General features: G+C 38.7%; 1 protein-coding gene across 2 annotated transcripts in view; it reads right to left on the minus strand.

The window, feature by feature from the left end:
- The window catches only part of NPEPPS (aminopeptidase puromycin sensitive), a 57,642-nt gene that overhangs the window by 27,058 nt on the left and 6,243 nt on the right, over positions 1-24,341 (minus strand). The window contains exons 2-3 of one of the 2 annotated variants that reach the window (XM_074978826.1): positions 16,981-17,065; positions 4,678-4,755 (exon numbers count right to left, since the gene is read on the minus strand). In XM_074978826.1, coding sequence (XP_074834927.1) covers positions 4,678-4,755; positions 16,981-17,065 — 163 coding nt within the window. The remainder of the gene's footprint in view (positions 1-4,677; positions 4,756-16,980; positions 17,066-24,341) is intronic. The other variant, XM_074978827.1, reaches the window with a different exon arrangement.

Raw genomic sequence — 24,341 nt, forward strand, 5'->3', positions numbered from 1 at the left:
GTAAGGGATACATGGTGGGAAGCTACTTTTAACACCACACTCCACAGGTAGGTTTAGGACACCTATTTATATGGAGTGCCCAAATGAGTATTAATAGAACCTTATGAAAATCTAATGCAGAAGTCAAGGTAGAGCTCTGTCTGCTCTCTGACATCTAATTCAGTTACATTCAGGATTTATTTTGCCCTCAGTGCCTCAGCACAAAAGGGGAACCTGATCTTGCTAGGAAAGGTATTATGCCAATAACCTACAGAATAAAGCACAGTAACATTTGTATCTGTTTAGAATCCCTACACATCTTAATGCACAGATAAAAACGTACACCTTCTTTATTCAACTCTGGTGTCAAATTCAAAAAGAAAAACCTCAGCAAACAGAACTGCCACACAATTAACAAAGAGCTTGTACAATCAGAGCTTGGAGAACACTACAGCAATTCAACTTTCTGGGTAACAAGAGATGAGATCAACAGTCTCTCATAAATAGCTACGCCTCACTCCCAACAGAAGGGAGAGGATTAGAATCACCTCAGGTGTTAAAGAGCAAATTTCACTATTGCTAAAAGCAAACAATCACAGAATCGTATTTTCTTCTACAGGCCTAGAGTCTGAGGCATCAAAGTAACTTTATTACCGGCACTGTCATCAAAGTAACTTGATTACTGGCACTGTTTACTTACTGTGTCAGTGATTTTTACCACTGAAGGTTCTTTGCAGAGCAGATCTCATACCAAGGGAATGTAATTTTCACTAATGCTGTAAAATATAACTATTCTACTGCAATCCAACCACTGATATAGTTCAAATGTAGGATCATCTGCTACCTAAGGAGCTAGGCTGGCAGTAATTTTTTAAGACACAGGCACAATTGTTGTTCTGTAAAATATGCTCTTGCAAAAGCCTATTTGAACTGTAGAAGAGAGGACCAACACACCTTTAATCCCATAATTGTGTTTTAATTTCAACCTGCTACCACCAAATATCCCTGAATGAATAGGATTCTTTACATTTCAATCTTCTACTAGCTCTCTCTAATCAACACACACTAGGACCAACCAACTAAGTGCTACATGCATCAACTCAGATTTTGCACATTTACATATGAAATCTGAAGCCTGCTGCAGCTCCTGATTCTTTCTTGGAGGGGGCAATGGAGGAACTTTAGAAACTGAGACAATGAACTATGAAAGAATGAAACAGAGAATTTTTGAAATATGTATAATTTTGTAGCTTTCCATTTTAACAGGCAGGCAAATAGTAATCTGCACTAGGCTTTTTTTTTTTTAAAAGGCAAAATATTTAAACCTCTCTACACAAGTAGTATTTCTAACCAACCCAGACACTAGTACTCAATTGCATCTCTCAGAAGGAATGCCACAAGACACTAACTCTTCCACCATTCATTTAGTTAGTTGTCATTCATTTTTTCTGTTGTATTTTTGTCATGCTAGTTTACTTTCATCAGAATTTCCAGACCTGCAGAAGAGGGTCTATCCCAAGAAAACTTGCCATCTAATAAATTTTGTTAGTCTTTAAAATGCAACATGACTGCTTTTTTGTTTCGTGAAGATACAGACTAACACGGCTACCTCTCTGCAACTATTCACTATAGGGCTGCCATTATTAGGCACCATGATACCTACAGGCAGACAACCATCACCTGCACATTTTTATCTCACTAAACCACAAGCTAATTACTAATTATTGTGCAAAACACTCAATGAACATAACCCCAGAGGACAATATCAAACACGGAAGATCTGAAAGATTCCTGGAGTTGTCAGCATAGAACCACCACTTTACTTTAGGTTACTTTTGCTGGGTAATACCACAATTATTCCATGGCCAAAATAGCATGTGAGACTTGACAGAAAGATTTCCTTAAACGCTGCAATACCAGTAGGCCATGTGATTTCAGTCAATTCTAACACCTAAGAAAGAGCATCTACAGTGTCCTATCAATGTATCTCAACTTTTATTTCTCCCCATCAGATCAGAAGATAGTTGAGTTTACTTTTCATACCCATTCAGTCTGGGGCCTTTCTGCATGAGCTGTCAAAGGAGACTGCCTAGCTGACTTGTGTGAGATGAGCAGCAGTCCCTCCGATAAGTGAGCCAAAACAAAATGCTTGATTTACATAAGCCACTCAATAACCAGCTCTCTTTCATACTCTACCAACCTGGAATAGATTTTTAACTCACATCAGATGAGAAACAAGCAGTCCTGTAGCACATTAGAGACTAATAACTATTCTGAAGCGTAAGCTTTGGTGGGCAAAGACCGGTTTCGTCAGATGCATGACCCCACTCCTGCATCTGATGAAGTGGGTCTTTGCCCAGGAAAGCTTATGCTCCAAAATATGTCAGTCAATAAAGTGCCACAAGACTTCTTATTTTTGAAGATACAAACTAACTCAGCTACATCTCTGATACTTATCAGATGAGAAATTATTTATCTCCCGAACTGTCCAACGATGTCATTAACCCTACAAGCTACTTCAACTGTGCTGCGGGTCTAAAAGGTCTCAAAAGGCTACTGTTCAGATGACAAGAAGGGAGTAAGTACTGCCAGCAAATCTCAAGTACAGCAGTTTTTAATAGAACTTTGCCCTTACTGCTTCTTTCATTCAGGGATACCAAGGCACTTTAAAGTAAACACTTAATTTGCAGTGTGGTTTATATACTCAAAACCCTGTACAAACATTCCTTAAGCTCCATTTATGGAATCATAACTCATGAAGGCCGTCTTAAGCAACTTCTGTCATTCTCAGGTCACCAAATTTTCTTGGTCTCCTTCTTGTCTTGCTTTTACTTTGTCAAGATATCCAAAATATTCAGTAACCAGTTAAAGCTGTTTTGTTGGAAACAGAGTGGAAAGCAAACATAGTCAGACACAGAGAGCACAGGAGTCATGGTAAGCTGAACCAGGCCTGCCTTCCATAATCCTCACCCACTCCTTATAGGGCAGGGGTCAGCAACCTTTCCAAGGTAGAGTGCTGAAATTTGACCTTTTGACTTCTAGGTACCATCCAAGTGTAGGCGATACTTTTAAAAGTCACTAAGGCTGGGTCTACACAAGCCCCTTCCTTTCAAAAGGGGCATGTTAATGAGCGGGTTCAAAAGATGTTAATGAGGCGCTGCAATGAATATACAGTGCCTTATTAGCATAATTGTGGCTGCAGCGATTCGAAAGTGCAGGACCTTCCGAAAGGACCTCCCCAGTTTTCAAAAGCCCTTCTTCCTAACACCAGATAGGAAGAAGAGCTTTCGAAAACTGGGGTCCTTTCGGAAGGTCCCGTCTCTACGAGCGGCATGTGACTCGACAAGCCGCACTTTCAAATCAGCGCAGCCACCATTATACTAATGAGGCACTGCACATTCATTGCAGCGCCTCATTAGCATCTTTCGAACCCATCATTAACATGCCCCTTTCGAAAGGAAGGGGCTCGTGTAGACACAGGGTAAAAGTCCTACTTATAACAGCTTAATTAATAAAGATGCAAAGCTTTACCATTGAGGTGGTGGCTGGTAACATTAGCTGGTCTTTCATTAATCCACAGGTGACATGGCTTTGAGCAAGCTCCTGGATGCATGAGGCAGGAGAGGTGGGGCTGAGCTCCCGCCTCATGTGCCAATGAAAATCAGCTTGCATGCCACCCTTGGCACCCATGCTAGGGGTTGCTGACCTGTTAAAGGGCTTCTGTACAAACTAGTTTTTCAATTAACTAGATAATCTCACTATTAAGAATGTGACTTTTTTAAAAAATCACAATCACAGTTCTAATTGACTAAAAATAATAGAAAACCAATTTTATATTTTTCTACATTTTCAAATATACTGATTTCTATTACAACAGAATATAAAGTGTACAGTGCTCACTTTATATTTTATTATATATTTCCATTGTAAAAAACAAAAAATAGTATCTTTCAATTCAACTTGTATAAGTATTTTATTGTAATCTTTACCATGAAAGTGCAACTTACAGATGTAGAGAGTTTGGTTTTTTTTGTTTTTAAATAGAAATGTCCTCAAAACCAAAACTGTTTAAAACTTTAGAACCCACAAATCAAAGGAAGAAGGGGCATACAAAAGGTTAGTGTATTTGGCACGTAAATACCTTCCTCCACTAGCTGTAACAATACATATTCTCATTGCCAGATGACATTGTAAAAAAGTGAGCAGCGATACCTCCTGTAATTATAAATCAGCTTGTCTATCTTAGCAATTGTCTGAACCAAAAGCAGCATTCCCCGCCCCAGTGTATACTGTCTACTACACCAACTTACCTGCCCCTCTGTGAGGGGTGTAGAGCTGAAGTTAATGTAAGCAATGCAGTGTTTGTGTAGATACTGTGTTACCTACATTTCCTGTTGGCTATCCAAGTACATACAGCGGTTTCACAGCTGGAGCCCCAGTGCTTTTTGCGGGGAGAGGGTTGAGGGGACTCCAGCTGTCAACTCCCAGGGGGCAGGGCTCTAGCTGTCAGTGAAAACCATGCCAGACACAGTGAAGTCAGTGAAAGCGCTCTTGGTGAGGATGTGCGAAGACAACAGAATGAGCACAGTGTAGAAATGAAACAATGTTTTAACTGCTGTGGGGGTTACATGTTGAATTAACTTAAGCTGACAATTTTGCAGTGTAGACATATGCTGAGACCTTGGAACCACCTCTTACCTTTTAGTAGAGTGCTGGGAAAGGAGAGAGTTACTTTCTCATCTTCATTTTGATAATTGAATCCTGTGGCATGTATTTCTGAAACGGAAAGAGCACTTGGTTGATACAAGAGCCTAGAATGCTTCCGTAATTCAAAAGCACTTTATGCTCCTACTTCAGTGAAATGAATCCATCTGAACTTATTAAAATGCTGTAATCACTAATCAAGAGTTCAATTAAGAAAAAACTGCATACACCTAAATACATGAAGAAATACCACACTTTGACAAAGTTCAATGCTCTGTACTCATGCCCAAGACAACCAATGAAAACACATTTAAATGGGGGTCACAGGGTTCCCACACAGATTTCACTCTAAGCTCCCACCCTCAACTTCTTCCCACGCACACTCCACAGGAATGCTGCACTTGCATAGATTTGCAAAGGCTGAGCCGCTGAATTGCTTCGCAACAAAAGCAATGTGAGCCATATGGTTAGATTTTAAACTCTTTGGGACAAGGACCGTCTGCCTCCTGAGCAGCACCGAGTACATCGGTCGCACTTGAATACTGCTCTCCTGACGCAGAATGAAACACCAACTGACATCTCTCATTTAACATGACATGCAGCAGTATTAGAGAACAAGAGGAAAAACTAGTTCATTAGATATTTACTTTTACCTAATTTTCCACAGCATGGTATTGAAAAAAAAAAAAGAAAACAACAACAACAACTTGTTTCAGAAGCTCCTAGATCTCAATTTGAAAAAAACAACATCCAATTTTTCTAAGCAGGTTCTAACTCTATGAAAATGAAACTCAAGTCTTCAGGAACAGGGACCTTGTCTTTATTTAGATTTGTAAAGCAGCAAACAAAAGGGCTCCCAGTTCTAATTAGAGCTGGTACGACTGTAATCAAAATCTATTACCTGAAATAAAGTAAAAATGCTTACTGGTAAATTAACAAATGCAGGCCAAACTGAGAATGGAAATCAGAATTCAGCTACCAAGCTCACCCCCTGATGCGCAGTGTGCTCAATACTTAGGGAGAACCTTGTATTGCTTCTTCCTCCTTTCTAACCAATTCTGTGAGGGGCATTTCCTGTTTCTGGAGGGAACTGCTGTATCCAGCTCTCTTTGCCCAGTAAAACTGCTACAGCTTTTAAGGTGAGATCCTAGACCCTCTTCACTCCACTCTGAGTCCACACAAATAATCCATCACTAACAGGCTTTGAGAAATGCAGAGCTGTTTGTAAGCAAGAGATGAACGCTATTTTTAATACTGTCCTATGTTCTCAGCTGGTAAGTTTCCATTCAACACATTATGTGCATACACAGTGTTACATATACTGAAGCATAGTTGTGGGTTTACTAATAAACATTTAGTTAATCTTCTAAGATTAATTTTTAAAGAAGAAAAATAAGAAAAGGGTTATACAAGAAATCTGCTGTACTATGTGAGCTATGAACACATTAAAAAAAGAGGTCCAAAAATTGTTATCAACATTGATAAATGAGAAAAATTGTTATCAAGTTTGGCAAAACCTCTGTGCTTCATATATTGAGTCTGTTCTGGTAAGGCTATGATCTGAAGAAGTGGGTCTGTCCCACGAAAGCTCATCACCTAATAAATTATTCTGTTAGTGTTTAAAGTGCTACAAGACTGTTTTTTTGTTTTGATAGAATACAGACAGAGAGCTATATCTCTGTTGTCAAAAAAAAGGAACATGCTACGGCATCCATTCTCATTACATGGACCCTTGATTCATCATGACCTATATCAAAAAAAGATGGACTTCAATTTTGAATTATTACAGAATGACCTCTTTTTCTAGGGTCATATTTTGTGGCAAGTTGGTAATTTCCAGAAATGTATTTTTAGACACAACCTCAGAATACTCAAGTTCATTTTCACAAGCCAGAAACTACTAGGAAAAATGCCTTTTTCAGGACTACTGTTCACTGAAAAAGTGCTTGAGTTTACCCTACTATAAAATATTAGAGAAGAGAACAAAGTTGGTCCATTTCTAAAATAGTGCATTATTTTGGCTTGAAAGTCATCCAGAGTAAATACCAATCTGTCGACAAAATGGAAATATAAAAAATTGTATGAATACACTCACTCTTCCCTGCTTGCTCCATCTTTACTCAGGAATTATGCAGCATTGATGGCAAAAGTGAGAAACTGAACAAAACAAGCCCTCAACATAAAACAATTTTAAGTGGAAAGAAACATAGCAGTGACTCAATCCCAAAAGAAAAAATTATAGTTGGCGTAATGTAACATCTGTGTATTGCACTTCCATTATTTTAAACTGTCTATGTTCTTCAGCTCAAAACACTCAAAACAGACCTAGTATTTTTAAAAACATAAAAAAGACATGAATGATGTCCTTTGGACCAAAGGTCATCAAAAATGAGTGATTAGAATTTTCTATTCTAATAGTTTTAGAGGAAATGGAGAAAGCAAAGGAGCCATCACCAACAAGCTGCATGTTGAAACATACTAGATAGGATGTTGCAGGACTTCTGGGCAGCCAGGCTGACAGCCACTGTTGGCCAGGGTTGGGGCTGACAGCCACTATGGATCCCTGTGCAAGCTGGGGGATGGCAGCTCCATGTCCTCAGAAAGGGTGGGGCCAATGGCAGTCAGCCCTTAGCACTGCCCAGATCACAGTGCTGTGTCATGTCTTCCCCACCCACAGCACCGCATGGTGCTCCAGCTGCAGCTCAAAGTGGCCCGAGCCTCCAGCCGCCACTGATACAGTAACACCAGCAGCTGGGAGCTCTGAGCCCCTTTGAAACACTGGACCCCACAGCAATTGCCCCCCTTGCCCTCCCTGTCGGCAAGCCTGCATTTGGGCGTGTGGAGGGCTGCACAACAAGGCAAAATAATGAACTTTGTGGTAACATCAGGGAGCAAACCTGGCTGGCGACTGCATCCCTAAATAAGACTTACTGGATTTTGACCCTTGCTATCTTTAGATTCCAATGGAAAATGAACCTGGCGTAGTAAGACAGAACACCAGCAACCTGCCAAATGAGGAGGAAGAGGCTGAACATCTGCCTCAGACATTTCGCTGCCAGGAAAGTATGTCACCCACCACAGGGACCAGCAAATGACTCCAAGTTGACCAGCTGTATGTCAGCTTGAGGAGAGAGGCTAAACAAAGAGCTAAGAAACCAGAATGGGAGGTCTGGATCAGAACTCAGCAAAAGAATCCTATGCTCTCCATACAGAGTTGTGGCAAAGCAGAAGTCTTTTCATAACCTCTGAGGGGGCTGATCATGAAGTCAAGTGAACCAGCAGATCCACAGCTTCCCTACTAAACTGAGGGAAGGACCTGGCAGCATGCATAAAGCATGCAGATCATTGCCAAAGTCAACACCAAATATTTCATTTCTTAATTTATTTTCTCCCTGAAGGTTCTAAATCACTACACAAATGGACTTCGCACTGACATTTGGTGTGGTTTTAAATTATTTCTTGCCTGTACATGAAAAATATTGGGCAACCGCTTTTACCATGGTAAATACATAAGCAAATCAGCTTCTTGGTTTTCTTCTTCAGCTTGCACAGGAAGAAACCTTGTGGACACATGGAGTTCACAACTGTTATTTCACAACAGCACTTAAAAGTGGTTAACTGTGCAGGGCAGAGGGTGGTCTAACACAGTTTGAACAGGGTTGTCTCCAATATTACTTTCCACTGCAGTGTGCACAGGCCCTTAGCGCTTGATTGTTTAGAGGGGCTGTTTTGATGATTGCAGAAGGCGTCTGCAACTAAAAATAAGGCTTTAAACATCACAAGACTCAAGAACAGCCTCGCTTGCTATCACAAATGTCCTTTGGTTAACTTACTTTTTTTAAAATAACAGATTAAGATCTATGTGGGTAACGAGAATTTATTCAGTTAGTAGTTCAAAAATGCACACAACAGAATTCTTGGTGACTTGGTATCAAATCAAATGTCTACTCCCAACCTCTCAAACTCTGGCTTCCATATGCATCTTTTATGTTAAAAGACAAGAGATAATTGCATTTCTATCAAGCCAAGAATCACACTAAATTACAGTATTAAAGATGCTCATTGAAGACTCCAAGATGTCAGAGTCAGCAAAGTATGAATAAATCAGTGATTGCCCAGCTCACAAGTACTCTAGCCTTAGAATACAGTCTACAATATTTTGGTAAGCACATTAGTATATGCACTGGACCCAACAGCATGAGAAAACAGGCACAAGTTGTTAGCTCTGTTTCTTTGGAAAAGAGCATTAAAAGAAGATCCAGCAGAGTTTCCAAAATACAAGGCACTAAATATTTAACATCGCTCTTCTATTAAGCACATACAGTATTTTAAATAAATTACTGCATTGCTACCAAGCAATTCTTGGAATTGCACAGTATGCAGATGATCATGCCAATTAATTACGCCAACTGAGTAGCATGGAATATAGAAGTCTAGATCTTGACCAAAGTTTTTAAAGCAGTAAGTCCAATCTAGTGTCACGGTGAGGAAAAATAGCCAAATGCAAGAAACAGAACTATACATGTTCAGAATCAAGCTGGCTGTAAAAGATGCTTCTCCCTACACTCACTAGAATCACTATCCTCAGTTGGAGGGGAAAAAAGATGTGTTAAAATACTAGCGCAGAAAAGACAGTTTAACACACGCTAGCTATTTGATGTAAATCCTAGGCTCTACTGCTCCTATACCTCACAGGGCTTACCTCAATCCACGAAAATGCATTAGATACCCTTCCCTAGTGAAGCAAGATGCTCAGAGGTGTTTACAGAGCTAAAAATTAAAAAGCTTCCTTGATCATCCTGTTTGCCGCAAACATTAATAATCTTTCACCGAGTTTAACAGCACAAACTGTAACAAGCAGGTTTAGTTGGACGGGAATTCGCCCCAGATCTAAATTCTCTTAGAAAATATTCAAAGGCCTTTATAATGGCATACAGAGTCACATTCCCCCCTTCTGCCCTCAAAATCAACTTGGGAATGTTTGCCACCAATGTCAATGGCCTCAGATTTTGGCCAGAGTTCAAACTGTAGCAACCCATCATTCTGGCCATGCTTATACTATGACTCCACCTACATCTTCAGGAAAAAAAATTTTAATCTGAATGGTTTTAAACGTATGCTCCTCAGGATATGACCTGTGTCTTCCTCTTCTGTAGGACATCTAGCTCTTTGGGTACAGCATAAACCAGTTTCATGGTGAAATGCCTTTAATAAAAGTTATGGACCAGCATGGAGAGAGACTAACCATTACAATTCTAACTGAAGTTCCAATCACTTATAGTATGATGTAGTCCAGCACAGTAAATTGGCTCCAAGTGTTATCAAAATCATTTGTTAGCTATTCTGGCTAATATTGGTTTAAAGCATGGGTAAATGGGGTCACCAGGTTCCATGTTTTAAACATTTATATTCGCGCTTAACTACAAAACAACCTGTTCTAGGGAAAGGAGTCAATAAAATGGTTTAGGCAAGCTCAGAACCATCATCTTTCGAGTTCTGACAAGCACAGTGTTTCCCAAAACTGTGCTGGGAACTATTTTTAAACGCTGTTGCTAGCACTGTGGGGAGAAACCTCAGCCTTTCATTAAAGGTGTGCCAAAGCCACCTGCCCACGCAGGAAGAGAAGTCAAGACTTCTCATCTACGCTCTTGTGGAACTTAAGTTTCACAGGTACAAGAGGGTTTGTTACAAGAGGTACAAAAGTCTGTTCTGGTCTGGCTATGGTCTGAAGAAGTGGGTCTGTCCCACGAAAGCTCACCTAATAAACCATTTTGCTAGTCTTTAAAGTGCTACTTGACTGCTTTTTGTTTTGATAGGTACAAGAGGTTGATTCTCATAAATATGAAGTGACATCTTGTACCTCCTCAGTCATAAGCATCAATCACTAACCTCAATAATGTGGTTTTGGTTGAGTGTTTTCTGGAAATTTTCCTATTTCAGTGGTCTCTGTGCAACTGAACTAAATAAAAGTACTACTTTCTCCTTTACAAAAATACTCAGGCATCACAGAGCCCCACTGCTCAGGACACTGAGTATGTCTGTAGTTTTAGCACGTGCTCCTACATGTATTTTTGGCCAAGCCTTGCTACGATCCATCCTCAGGCATATGTTTCATTGTATTTGAAATCTGTGCTTACCCAATCTACTTTAGCAAGGCCTAGAACTCACTCACTTTGCAGTGAGAAGGGACCCAATCATTCCAGAGCTGATAATGCTCCAATGCCTTTCCAATAATTCCCCCTCTCCACCTCCAAAGGCCAAACAAGTTCTTGGGCAATTGATACAATTAACTGGGAAAGAATCCCTGAGTGTGTCAGTGCACATACACATATAGACAGACAGAGGCAATTACAAAAACAGAAATGGGAGTAAAGCTCCGCAGTGGAAACAGCTCATACTCAGGTAAGATAACCAGAGTGCCAAACACTCAGGTCCATTGTGCAGTGCAGACGTACCGTATAGCCCAGGATACCTTGTGGCCATATAAAAAGCCATCTATGAAGGTGATGTTGATAGGCCCTTTCAGAGCATTAGGTTTTGCAGTTAACACCATGTTGAAATGCACAAGATGGTTCGTACAACTCTCAGTTCAAATTATCTGCAGACTCAAGCAGTTATTACTGCATATTGCCAAGCTTTTCCCAGCTACTAGAAACTTCATTTTTATTTTTAAATGACAGCTGAGATTCTGATATAACAATACTGACATCAGAAGCTGGGGATTTAGGAATACCTTAATCAGGTCCTGGATCCTAATAGTAATTCACTAACTTCCTGTGGGACCGAAAAGGCTGAAGTAGAAAATATCAAGCAGGAAAAAAAAATGCAAATAAAGAATCATCTGCAACATTTTTTTTTTCCAAAAAACGCATACAGAAAAAGCTAGTACTAAAACAGAAGGGCAGTGTTCACTCTATTTGGAAAAATTCATAGACAACATTACATCTGTTTGCAATTCTGCATGTAGAAATTACTGATTATCCTCCACGCACCTCGACATCCATGTCTTCAATAAATGACTTGCTTGTAACCTATGAAATACCCAAAATGCTCTCCAAGCGACACGAAGGTGAAAAATTAGCCAATGATTATGACTTCCACAGATAATTTCATACCTCCTTAAAATGCAGATTTATGGTCTGAAGAAGTGGGTCTGTCCCACGAAAGCTCACCTAATAAACTATGTTGCTAGTCTTTCAAGTGCTACTTGACTGCTTTTTGTTTTACTTGATGCCCATTATTAAATATGAGTAAAATACAATCCTCTGAAATTTACTTAAAAAGCCAACTACTTATACTTGTGTTCTGAATCATTCATTTAGCTGATCATGACCATTCATCTGAACAAAGGTAATGAATGTGGCTAATGCATAACTATCCACAATAACCAGAATTAGCTGGACGTGCATAGTAAACATCAGGCCACAAACAAATCCCCAAAAGTGTAAGATCAGGAATCTAGAAGGCAACACATTGGTCCAGTCATGAAAGAAAAAACACTGACATGAAAAGTTTGCAACAGAAAATTCAGACTAATTCTAAACTAAGTATCATAGTTCCAGTGTAATGTACCTGGCAAGTTCACAGCTACCAGGTAGAATTTCAATTACTATTTCTAGTAATATAGTATCAGAGAGATAGCAGAGTTAGCCTGTATCTTCAAAAACAACAGAAAGCCCTCTGGCACCTTACAGACTAACATATATTTTGGAGTATAAGCTTTTGTGGGCAAAGACCTGCTTCATCAAATGCATGAGTGGGTGTGGGGTTTCAGAGGAGGATTTAAAGGGGAGTCTCAGTAAAAGGGAGGGCCAGAGCTGACAAGGTCTATTCAGTCAAGGGGGATATGGCCCATTATCGGCAGTTAATGTGGAGTTGTGAACATCAAGAGAGGAGAAAACAAGTCAGTTCAGTCAAGGGAGATGTGCCCATTGTCAGTTGCTAATATGGAGGTGTGCACATTAAGAGTGGAGAAACTGCTTCTGTAATGGACCAACCACTCCCAGTCTCTGTTCAATCTTTGGTTGATGAAATCAAATTGCAAATGAATTGCAGCTCTGAAATTTCCCTTTCCATTTTACTTTTGAAATGTTTTTTTTTTTTGTTGTAGGACTGCTACTTTTAAATCTGTTTCTGAGTGTCCTGGGAGATTCAAGTGTTCTCCTACAGGTTTTTGTATGTTACCGTTCCTGATGTCTGATTTACATCTATTTATTCTTTTATGTAGATAAAAGAATATGTACGTAAAAGAATAAAATGGACTTATAGGAATTAGTAATAAAAAAAACAAACAGTTTTTCAGGAGAACTGCCTCTATTCACAAGGGTTACGTCTATACTGAAAGCATCTATGGAAGTTACTGTCAGAAGAGACGTTCTGACAAAACTTCTGCCGACAGATGGCATCTACACATAAAAGCAGATCAATCTTTTGATCTGCTCTGGCGACAAAAGGGCCGCCCGAAGCGTCTACACAGCTTTTCTGTCAACAGTTTGTCGACAAAACATATTTTGTGTGTAGGCACTCCGCAAGTTTTGGCTACAAAACTCTCTAGTGTAGACATAGGCAAGGAGAGCAGATTTGTTGAGAAAGGTGTTCTTTCTACACGGTTACTTCTCAGAGTAGAACCACACTTTAAAACGACATATGACAATATCTTCTCATATTTAAGAGCTCATACACCAAGCAGAAATTCTCTCCCAGAGTTATAGAATTAAAATGGACAGCAAATACTTACTGTAGTCTATAAAAGAGAAAGTTTATAGATCTTACAAAGATTCCTATTAAGACTATTTAAAAAGTTAATCACAATTAATTGCACTGTTAAGCAATAATAGAAAACCATTTAAATATTTTGGATACTTTCTACATTTTCAAACATGTTTAATTCAGTTACAAAACAATTAGCAACACTAATAAATTAGACTAAGTAATAGCAACAGGTGCTAGAAACGAACCTCTGTAAATGGTCTGCCAATTCTATGCAATGTTACTTTGGAAGCCATTACTATCTGGCAACCACAAGTGTGCAGTGCTAATTTCATATTTATTTTTATCACAAATATTTGCACTGTAAAAAACAAAAGACTCAATTCACTTCAGTCCTGTAGTGAAATCTCGATCACAAAAATGAACTTACAAATGGAGAATTATCTAGGAAAATAACTGCATTCAGAAATAAAAAATGTAGAACTTTAAAGCCTACAGTGTACTCATTCCTACTTCTTGTTCAGCCAGTTGCTCAAATTTGTTTGCATTTACAGGAGATAATGCTGCCCACTTCTTGTTTACAATAATATCACCTATGCAGTTACATAATAAAACAATTATAAGTTGCACTTTCAAGAAAAACAGCTTGCTCTGCAGTACTTGTATAAAGTGAACTGCAAAATACTGTCTTATTTTTAAGTGCAAAATTTTGTAATAAAATATTAATTGAGCACTTTATATTTTATATTGTAATTGAAATCAGTGTATTTGAAAATGTAGAACATCCAAAAATATGTAATAAATTTCAATCAGAATTCCACTGTTTAACAGTTTGATTAAAACCTGAAGATTAATTTTAAATCAGGATTAATTTTTGAGGTAATCATGCATGAATAATTGGCAGACATATCTTATAATTTTTGTTTTAAAATCTAATATACCATATTTATAGAGCCTCGTAAGATGTTTCTATCAGTAAGAAAAATAGCAATTTGTTTTATATTTGAATCTCTTTCTAGCACAGTATTTGTATGATCACAAATAAAAATACCACTTAAAAGCAATGCACATAACAACAATAGAAGCACTAGTAAGACAGACTTCTAAGTAACAGCAACAGGTGCCAGAAAAGAACCTCTATAAATGGTCTGCCAGTTCCATGCAATTTTACTTTTGAAGCCATTACTTTCTGGCAGCCTACCAAACTGAATTAAATACCTTAACCCTATAAAGAAACAGTGTAAGAATAAATCTTGAGAGAAATACATTTTCTATGTAACGAAGCTATGAATTTTCGCTTCTACAATTCAAGAAATGTATGCATATTCTGACAGATTTAAAACCAAATTTAAGTAATTAAAATTCAGGATGAAATGTTTTAGCCACAGAAAATTATTTTCTATTTTACTACAGATGGTCAGAACATACAACTATTTTAAATGATCATTTCCTATATTAAGTTCTGCTCCTGGTATTTCTAAGCTATCCAGTAAGAATACCACCAACGAAATAATATGAAATCAAGGTCAGAGGGAAACTCTATAAAAGGTTCATTTCAAAATAGGAAAAATGCGCAGAAATAAACCAAAAACAGGAGGTGCAAGATTCTGTACCTCTTGGGCTTCACTTTCATTTTATGGGAAAAACAAAATTTTTGGTGATGTGATTCAGCTTTTCCTCTTTGTGCCTGCCATTTCCCCAGTACTTAAAGCAGACTTTTCAAGAAGCAGCATGAATACATGGTGGTTTTACTAGACAGGAAAAATTCTACATTCCCTGCCGCTGTCATCTCTCTCTCTCCATCTCCTCCCCACCAACATGATGCACAGCTTCAGGAATGCCTAGCAATGACAGTGCATCTACTGAGACTGAAGATCCCTAATGACACAGTGTGCAATGTTTTCTGGGGGATAAAATGTTTGTGAATCTACAGAGTATGCAAGAGTCGGTACAATCCAACAGCTTGAATTATACTTTGCATCTGGAACAGCTAACACAGCATTCTCCGACCATCAGGCTCAATGGACAGATTCCAAACTGTTTGGAAAGGCTCCCTGTGCCACAGCCTTTTCTTTCGCTGCCTGCTCCACTTCCGGCATGAAGTTCCACTTTCTCAAAACACAGACATTGAATGCCACTTCCTTACTGCCCAGATCCCTGTCTGACTGGGCACTATTCAGCTGTTCACAGCCAACTCTGGGGGGTACTCTGGTTACATTCTTAATGTTTGCTATAAATACCACCACACCAGAGACAAAAATCAAACCATTTTAAAAACACAGCCTGCTTATAGATGGTCCTCTGGGTGTGCAAAAGCCTACATTTCTGATGTATAATGTAGTAAATCCTCTCCTGATACATCACTGCCAAAGGGGCATAAGCTCTTCCTGTTAGAACCTACTCAAGGGAATGTTAAGCTTCAACTTCTGTTGTTAGAATACAGACTAACATGGCTACCTCTCTGTTACTCTCCCTCATTTTGTAAATCTACCGCATATTTTCTAAACCTAGGTCATCTTATGCTTTCATAACTACAATTTCTCCCCACCCTGCAGTCTATTTAAAATACCATTGCTGAAATCATCTCTCGCTACCTTGACACTGTAATACACGTTGTAATCTTGAACCTCTTCCCTGGCTTCTTGCCTTTTACTACCAATTGAAAGTGCTAATCCTCACTTTTAAAGCCTTATGTAATTTCATCACCACCTTTTTCTGTTTTTATTTCCTCTCAATGGTGACCTCTTCATCTCTCTATTGTCTCCTCTATCCAGTTAAACTCATGCCTTCTAATCACAGTGTCCCTGTGCTTGGAACATTCTCATACATCTTCAGTGTCTTCTTCCCACCTTCAAACCTATTTAGCCCATGAATGTGTCCTGCACTGATCTTCCCCTTGATTCTACCATGCCTTGTTTCCATGCATTGCTATCCCATGTTCTGTCATTTGTGTTGAACTGCACAAGCCTCAGTACAGACCAGGTCTCACTATGGCACATCTATGGCATAACAAATGGATCAGAGCAGTCAACCTTAAACATCCCCTGAGCTGAATGCAAAAACAGTAAGTTACAGTTTGTGTGTGTGCACATGTAAAATAACTCCTTTACACAAGAGGTAGAGGAACTAGACTTCTGCCCTGGACTAATGCATAAACTCAAAAAATACAAAAATATTTGTAATCCCAGCTCTTTCATTCATCCATTTAAATTAACACTCAAATAACAGGACTTCTTTCTATGCATCCCTTTTGAATCCAATAGCAAGGAAAGATGGAGTATCTACCTCTTCTTTACTACCACTTTCCTATTCAGGGTTGGCACCGTAGTAAATACCTACTACCCAACATTTTCTATATGTGCACCCTGGATTCCACCCCACCATTTCACAGCTAGGAGCCCAATGAAGAATCTGCCAAATTAAGAACATCCACTATATTACACATTTAAAATCTATGCACAAAAGACTAGAGTTTGGTTCAAAAGCTAAGAAACTGTTATACAAGTGCTCACCTTGTGAGTGATGGAACTTACAGCATCAAAAGGCATTATGAGGCAACATAACAAATGCATCAAGAGTAGCTCTTACCTTCACCTCCCTCTGGAGCATAGGAGGCTGTAATAATGTCAATATCAGCACAATTCATCACAATTTGATTGGTTGCCTGTCTCACCTGCAAAAGAAGTTCTATCAGCAAGTGGCATGAAAGGCTCCTACACACCCCCATTTAATTCTGTCTTGCTTAGTATTTATTTTGTATCAATGTTTAATTTGACATCACCTCATATGAAAATAGATGAAATACTGCAATGAAGTAGCTACTAAGAAAATATACCACAGTATCTTTTTCTTCTTTAAAATCATTTACTAAAACATTAACATTTACATTACATTCAGACCATTTCAATTTATTATTGCTGAGATTATAAATTTTGGGGAGCAGGGATTTGTATTAAATGTGTAAAGCAACCTAGCATAATGAGGCTCTGGTCCTTTACAGGGGTTTCTAAGCACTACGCTCATATGAATATTAAATACTTAGGAGAACCTAGAGATCTTCCCCACTAGCAATGAGCAATAATGGATTACAGTAAAAATTGATAGTATAACTAATGAAGATGAGCTCAAAACACCTTACACTGCCAACACTTTAAAAATTTCACAAGAAATTCATAGCACAGGAAAATCTGCTATAAGGGCAGCCTTTAGATTCTAATAAAAAGTCCTCTGACAACATGTGAGTTCAGACACTTTGTTTTAGTTGTAAAATGGCTGGAGTGCCTCATTTATCCAACATCTCACTTGGATGCAAGAGCTTGAATAGAGATGCCTGAATTAAATATCACCCCAATAACAAAGTGAGTAAAATTCTGGAAAGAAAACTGGAAATTTTTAGCAACTGCTACCCCACGCACCACCCCCAATGTGGCTAGTAACAGATTATTCAGAAGAAAGCTTACAGAACTCCATGACAAAAAAAAAAAAAATACACGGAATTTCTATTGAGGTGGTTTCGTCCTAATTAAAAGTAGTTAGAAATTGACTTACTCTCAAGACGAAAGGGGATAACATTCTTTATACCCTTTATCCTAAGTGGCATAAGTATAAACATTTTAACAAATATATAATTATTCTGTGAATACTACAAACCTCTACTTCAAATATTACAGCAGCGTGCTCACAGAATTGTGTATTGTATAAAGAGATTTTAACGTGTCTTTCACTGGGCATAAAATAACCCAACCATGTTACCTAGTAAACTGAAAGTGGTAACAAAGTATGAGGAAAATATTTCCATCAGCGGAAACTAAACAAACAACAGCTAAAGTGATATGATTTAGACCTGGCAAAATTCTGAATTTATGAGCTAATGTTTTCTACACAGCATAAAACTCAGGAGATTTCACATCCCCTCACATAAGCATGACCTTCAAAACCAAATGCAGTTTATATCATGGTATATAATGACATAGTATACTTGGCCCTGCTGTGAGGGCAGGGGCCTAAACCTGATGACCTCTTTAGGTCCCTTCCAGTTCCCCTGTTCTATGATTCTATGAGGTTGTGAAAGGTAATTTCTTACTTAGGTTTAAAAAAAAAATCATCATCATCATCATCATCAATGGCAGTCAATCTGGATTTCAGAAAAAAAACTAAAAGGCATGAAAACTTTTTTCTAAATGGTACTTAATTGGAAGACCCTTATTATTCATTTACTACCCCAAATTCCTCAGCTATTTGAGATCCTAAAATCAGAATGATACATGAAAGAGTTGCCCAAAGTCCACAAAATACTAAAGTTAATAACAAGTCTTTGGATTTAAAAGCTCTGAATAGTCTTGAGCACATAGAAGTGTCTTCATTAGAACAAAGTGCTGACAATATAAGAGAAATTAGAATTGACTGGAAATAACTTCATAGTCAAATCTTTGTGAGGATGCACTATTTTTAGATTTCCCTTGCCAACTACAAACTCCAGTCAGTCAAAGGATGCAAAGTGCTGAAAAATATTTATAGGAATCAGGTTAACCATTAACACCTGAAATGTTTAATCTCCGCCAGCAGGTGCCCCCACCCCAACACACACACACACACACACACACAAAACTATCAGGGAAATCAGCAAATGAATATGACTATGCATGAAGAATTATGGAGTATACTTGCAATGCTATAATTATACGGCACAGTTAAAATAATCTTTCAACAGGAAAGCAGGTTGTCATCTTAAGTGCATCCCCACTTTCTATTAAAAGTAAGTAGGAATCAGCTAAATCTTTAACCAATCTTCAACAATCCTTAAATACAAGGCAGAACGAAAATAAAATCTCAGCAAAACACTCAGAACACTTCTACTTTACCAAAACCTAAATCTTAAACAGACCTTCATGGTGCCTTGTGGACAGTGACTTTAATAAAAGCTATGTATTTAAGTTAATACTTAGAAAACCATTTATAAGTTTGAAAACTTTGTTTTATGCAGGACAATTATTTAGCTCAGTCTGCATGAATACAAGCAAGTTAATCAGTAAAAAGTACTCTTGATGAATGCAGTATATTCATTTTCAAGATTATAAATATACGAAGTGTCACCCTTGCTCCACACAGTTGCACACCATAATTATGATGCCCTTCAAACAGATCAGGCTGATCAAGGAGATTCGGCACAAGAAAAAGATGGAGAGAAGAGAAGTAGTTACCTTACAGCCTCTAAGCAAAAGAAGAACACTTGTAACAAAAGTGAGATGAGATGGGTGTCAGTGTTCAACTACCCACTAGATCCCTCTGAACAAAGCAACAGTCTGTTCAGTATCTTGCTTCTGGCTATAGCCTAATAATAGGGAAAAGTGAAGCCCTGCCCAGTCTCCCCACCTTCCCCTGCCCGCCGCCTTCCATAGAAACAAACCAACTACGATTATTTCTCTGGAGAAGAAAATTCTATTAATGTTGCTTTCCCACTTTACTGTTGCTAACTTGCTGATGTCCTAGATATATCAACCATTTGACGTCTCAGAGGAAAACTTGTTTTTCTGTGTTCTCAGTGGAAGAGTAGTTATAATTGTTCTACTGAACTCTGAGCCAGTTCAACTTTAGCTCTTCTAATACTAGTAAAAAAATAAAAACAAAAAGCAGTCAAGTAGCACTTTAAAGACCAGCAAAATAGTTTATTTTGTTATTTTGCTAGTCTTTAAAGTGCTACTTGACTGCTTTTTGTTTTGATAGTGTATAGACTAGCACGGCTTCCTCTCTGTAAAAAAATAACTTTTCGTAAACTTTCCTTCAGGGACTAATTTCATCATGGTGTACTTCTCTTAACAGGAGTGAGTATCTACTTGCTCATATATGCACCCACAATTAATTTGGAGGGGTTTACAGATTTCACTCTCAAGAAAGGATGCAGAGGTTAAGCTTAACTGAAATGTTACTTTTCATTGTCCAGTTTAGCCATTGCAAAGATCAGAAAGTTTAGAGCAGTGGTTAGATTAAGGTTTACTGCAGTCTACAACCCACTTTGGTTCTCAAAACATATTCTCACACCCGTGAACAAAAATCAAAAATGGAGATTGGGGGGCTATACACTTTTAAATGTATATTAAATTTATTTTAAATAGTTTTGTTATTACTCGCCACAAATAGTAGTACAGTAGCCAATATGCAAGTACTACTCAGAGATGTTGCGGAATTCTGCTGTGGAAGTAAACTGTAACCGACACACTGACAGTTAGCGGCTAACTGAATTCAAACAATGCCACTGCACTGCCACATCATCCGCGCATGCGTCAAGAAATAACCCGCAATATGGCAGTACACTGTATTTTGTAGTGAGATAACTTCACTACAACTAGCTTAAACTTTAAAATAATTTTGTTTGCATATGACTGTAACAGTTAAAAATTTATAATTTTAATATATACATAGGTTTGATGAAACAAAGTAGTTGTACTTAAGTGCCTGTGCTTAGTTCATGTATTCAATGATTTACCGTCTAAAAAAATCTGGCATGTCTCACACCCCCAGAAAGAGCATCACACACCCCCATGCGCCCCAGGTTAAGACCCACTGGTTAGAGGTTATAAACCAGCAGCAATTTAAAATAAAAAGTTCATGCCACTACAAAAATAACCAGTTTCACTAGAACAGACACGTACTAGACGTATCAGGCACCTCATTCAGAAATGAGAAGGGGAAAGGTTAATGCTCTGGCTATCATTCATATCAAACTACTTTAGCACAAAGAAGCATGATATTGACCAGATCAAGCTCTTGAGGCTAAGGGAAGAAAGGCAGTGAATTTGTAGACAATTATAACACACAGGCACACAGTAATTTAACCAGTAAGAAAGGTTAGCTCATGGAATCCTTTTATAGTTTCCATTACATAATAATCAATAAAAGTCTGAACTGCACTTACTGGATGTTTACTCTGCCAACCAAAATTTTCCAAATGCATCCAAAGCTTTGAAAGCCAAGCCACGCCACAATTCATTACAAAGGGGAAAATAGACCGTATGGCACAATTTCACACTGACAATGTCTTTTTATCATTTGATTCAGATTTATTTCAAAGATCAAAGAGCAATTAGGATTTTCCCCCATGTGCTTTTCTACAATTCCATCACTAAGGCCTCCTAGTGTTCAGATAAAATTTAACACAGATGTGTCCCTGCTTAACATATTAATGGGGGGGGGGCCCTCAAGGAAATAGTAAATTACAAGCTACCTCTCCTCAACCACGATTCTGAAAGTCAGAAACCTGCAAACAAACACTTTCATAACTGCTCCAAATACAAGCTGTAGATGCTCAGAAATTTTAATTAGGTGCTGCAGGAGAAGAGTAGAGAGGAAAAAAAACTCTTTAGGATTGCTGTACTATTTACAGCATTAAAAAAACAGGACATCTTGTGAGTTCCAGTGGCATATGAATCCACATGAACTTCAGTCTCATGGTTTATGCATTAGAAGCCCCTTTTTTAATATCATTAAGATCTTAGCTTGTAATATCTTTGGTGTATGAACTCACTCTGCATACTGTACAGTTTGTCACACATGATAAAATAAACCTTGTAATTTAAAGTTGTCCAATAGTTATTCTAAATGTAACATTCCAAGAAACATGCACTCAGTCCTCAGAGCCTGTCAAATGTTTGATTGTTTTACTCCCCAAAAATATGAAAACAAAGCTAGCTTAGTGACTAATAAGTAAAAAAAGATCCTGCTCAGAACTGAAAAATCAATCCCATTAAATACAGAATGCAAACACAGTATTGGTCTGATATAAAAAGCTATTTTGTGTTTCAAACAGTATTTGATTCTATTCTATTCTACAGCATTCACATGCTTCAGAAATGTTATGTTTACACAGTCCCTATGCTCGTAGCTCTTTAATGCATCACAAAGGCTCAGCTTTTAGTGCAATGAATTACAGCATTGCATAGAACTGAGAATTAGGGATTTTGGCCAGTTTTGAAAAGCCGGGGGAATACAAAGAGCAATAGCAAGGACCCTAATAGTGAAATACAAATACGTTTAAACTTAGTGCATTAATGCAGATCTGAGTTTGAAGATTAAAGCTAAGTACTTCAAATGCAAACTGCTATACTGGATGCAGACTCTAAAAGACTTGCCAGATGGTCTACACACACTGTATGCATAAAGCTGTACCTTCAGAGTCTTAGACTTTGTCTACACCAACATTTTACTGCGCTGCAACTTTCTCACTCTGGGGCTATGTCTACACTAGCCAAAAACTTCTTCGAAATGGCCATGCAAATGGCCATTTCGAAGTTTACTAATGAAGTGCTGAAATACATATTCAGCGCCTCATTAGCATGTGGGCGGCCACGACACTTCGAAATTGACGTGCTTCACCGCCGCACGGCTCATCCAGACGGGGCTCCTTTTCGAAAGGACCCCGGCTACTTCGAAGTCCCCTTATTCTTATGAGCAGATGGGAATAAGGGGACTTCGAAGTAGCTGGGGTCCTTTCAAAAAGGAGCCCCGTTGGGACAAGCCGCGTCACTTTCGAAGTGCCGCGGCCGCCCACATGCTAATGAGGCACTGAATATGTATTTCAGCGCTTCATTAGTAAACTTCGAAATGGCCATTTACATGGCCATTTCGAAGTTTGGGGCTAGTGTAGACACGGCCTTTGACGAAGAAGGTACTTCTTGTGCAGTCAGTAAGACTTTTGCTGGAAATTTATATACAGCAAAACTGAACTACCATGAGCTGAGGTACCTCCCAATTCTAGTATTTTATGATATTCTCCTTGCTTAATATAATGGCATACAATTTCCAGTATGTTCAAATCAATTGAATCATGTTGCCCAAATCTGTCTAAATCTCTGAGGTGCTACACCCTTAACTAGACAAGTAATTGTTCAGAGGCACCACAGCATTACAAACTTTATAAGATTAAAACAGAAGTTGAATGTTAGGAATAGGCTGATTAGTTTTGCTGATAGCTAACAGGTTTGCCTTTTCAATTTGATACTGAAAAACAGTATGTTGGTATAACCCCTCTTTGTTCATGGTCAAGAATTGAGCCTTTTGGGAATGGAAACGAAACGGACTTCAATTGACTTAGACAACTGAGTAATAACTGCTAAGAGTTGATTGCTAGATCCTTATAAACAGTTACAACTGGAGACTTTCATTAACTGAATACTTGACTCTTTAGCTGTTCATTTTTTTCCTAAATAACTATTAATTGTGCTTATTTCAAACAGTTCACAAAAAGATACTTGAAAAAGTTTGTATTATTGAGAGGAAGTAGTGTTACTAGACTTAAAGAACCAGGAACTAGACCCTCCTTAATTTCAATTCTAGCTCTACTACTGACACTCTAGGGCTACGTCTACACGTGCACGCTACATCGAAATAGCTAATTTCGAAGTAGCAACATCGAAATAGGCTATTTCGATGAATAACGTCTACACGTCCTCCAGGGCCGGCAACGTCGATGTTCAACTTCGACGTTGCTCAGCCCAACATCGAAATAGGCGCAGCGAGGGAACGTCTACACGCCAAAGTAGCACACATCGAAATAAGGGAGCCAGGCACAGCTGCAGACAGGGTCACGGGGCGGACTCAACAGCAAGTCGCTCCCTTAAAGGGCCCCTCCCAGACACACTTTCATTAAACAGTGCAAGATACACAGAGCCAACAACTAGTTGCAGACCCTGTATATGCAGCAGGGACCCCCAGCTGCAGCAGCAGCAGCCAGAAGCCCTGGGCTAAGGGCTGCTGCACACGGTGACCACAGAGCCCCTCAAGGGCTGGAGAGAGAGTATCTCTCAACCCCCCAGCTGATGGCCGCCATGGAGGACCCCGCTATTTCGATGTTGCGGGACGCGGATCGTCTACACGTCCCTACTTCGATGTTGAACGTCGAAGTAGGGCACTATTCCCATCCCCTCATGGGGTTAGCGACTTCGACGTCTCGCCGC

Source organism: Carettochelys insculpta, chromosome 28 (assembly GCF_033958435.1).
Source record: "Carettochelys insculpta isolate YL-2023 chromosome 28, ASM3395843v1, whole genome shotgun sequence".
NCBI classification, from domain to species: Eukaryota; Metazoa; Chordata; order Testudines; family Carettochelyidae; genus Carettochelys; species Carettochelys insculpta.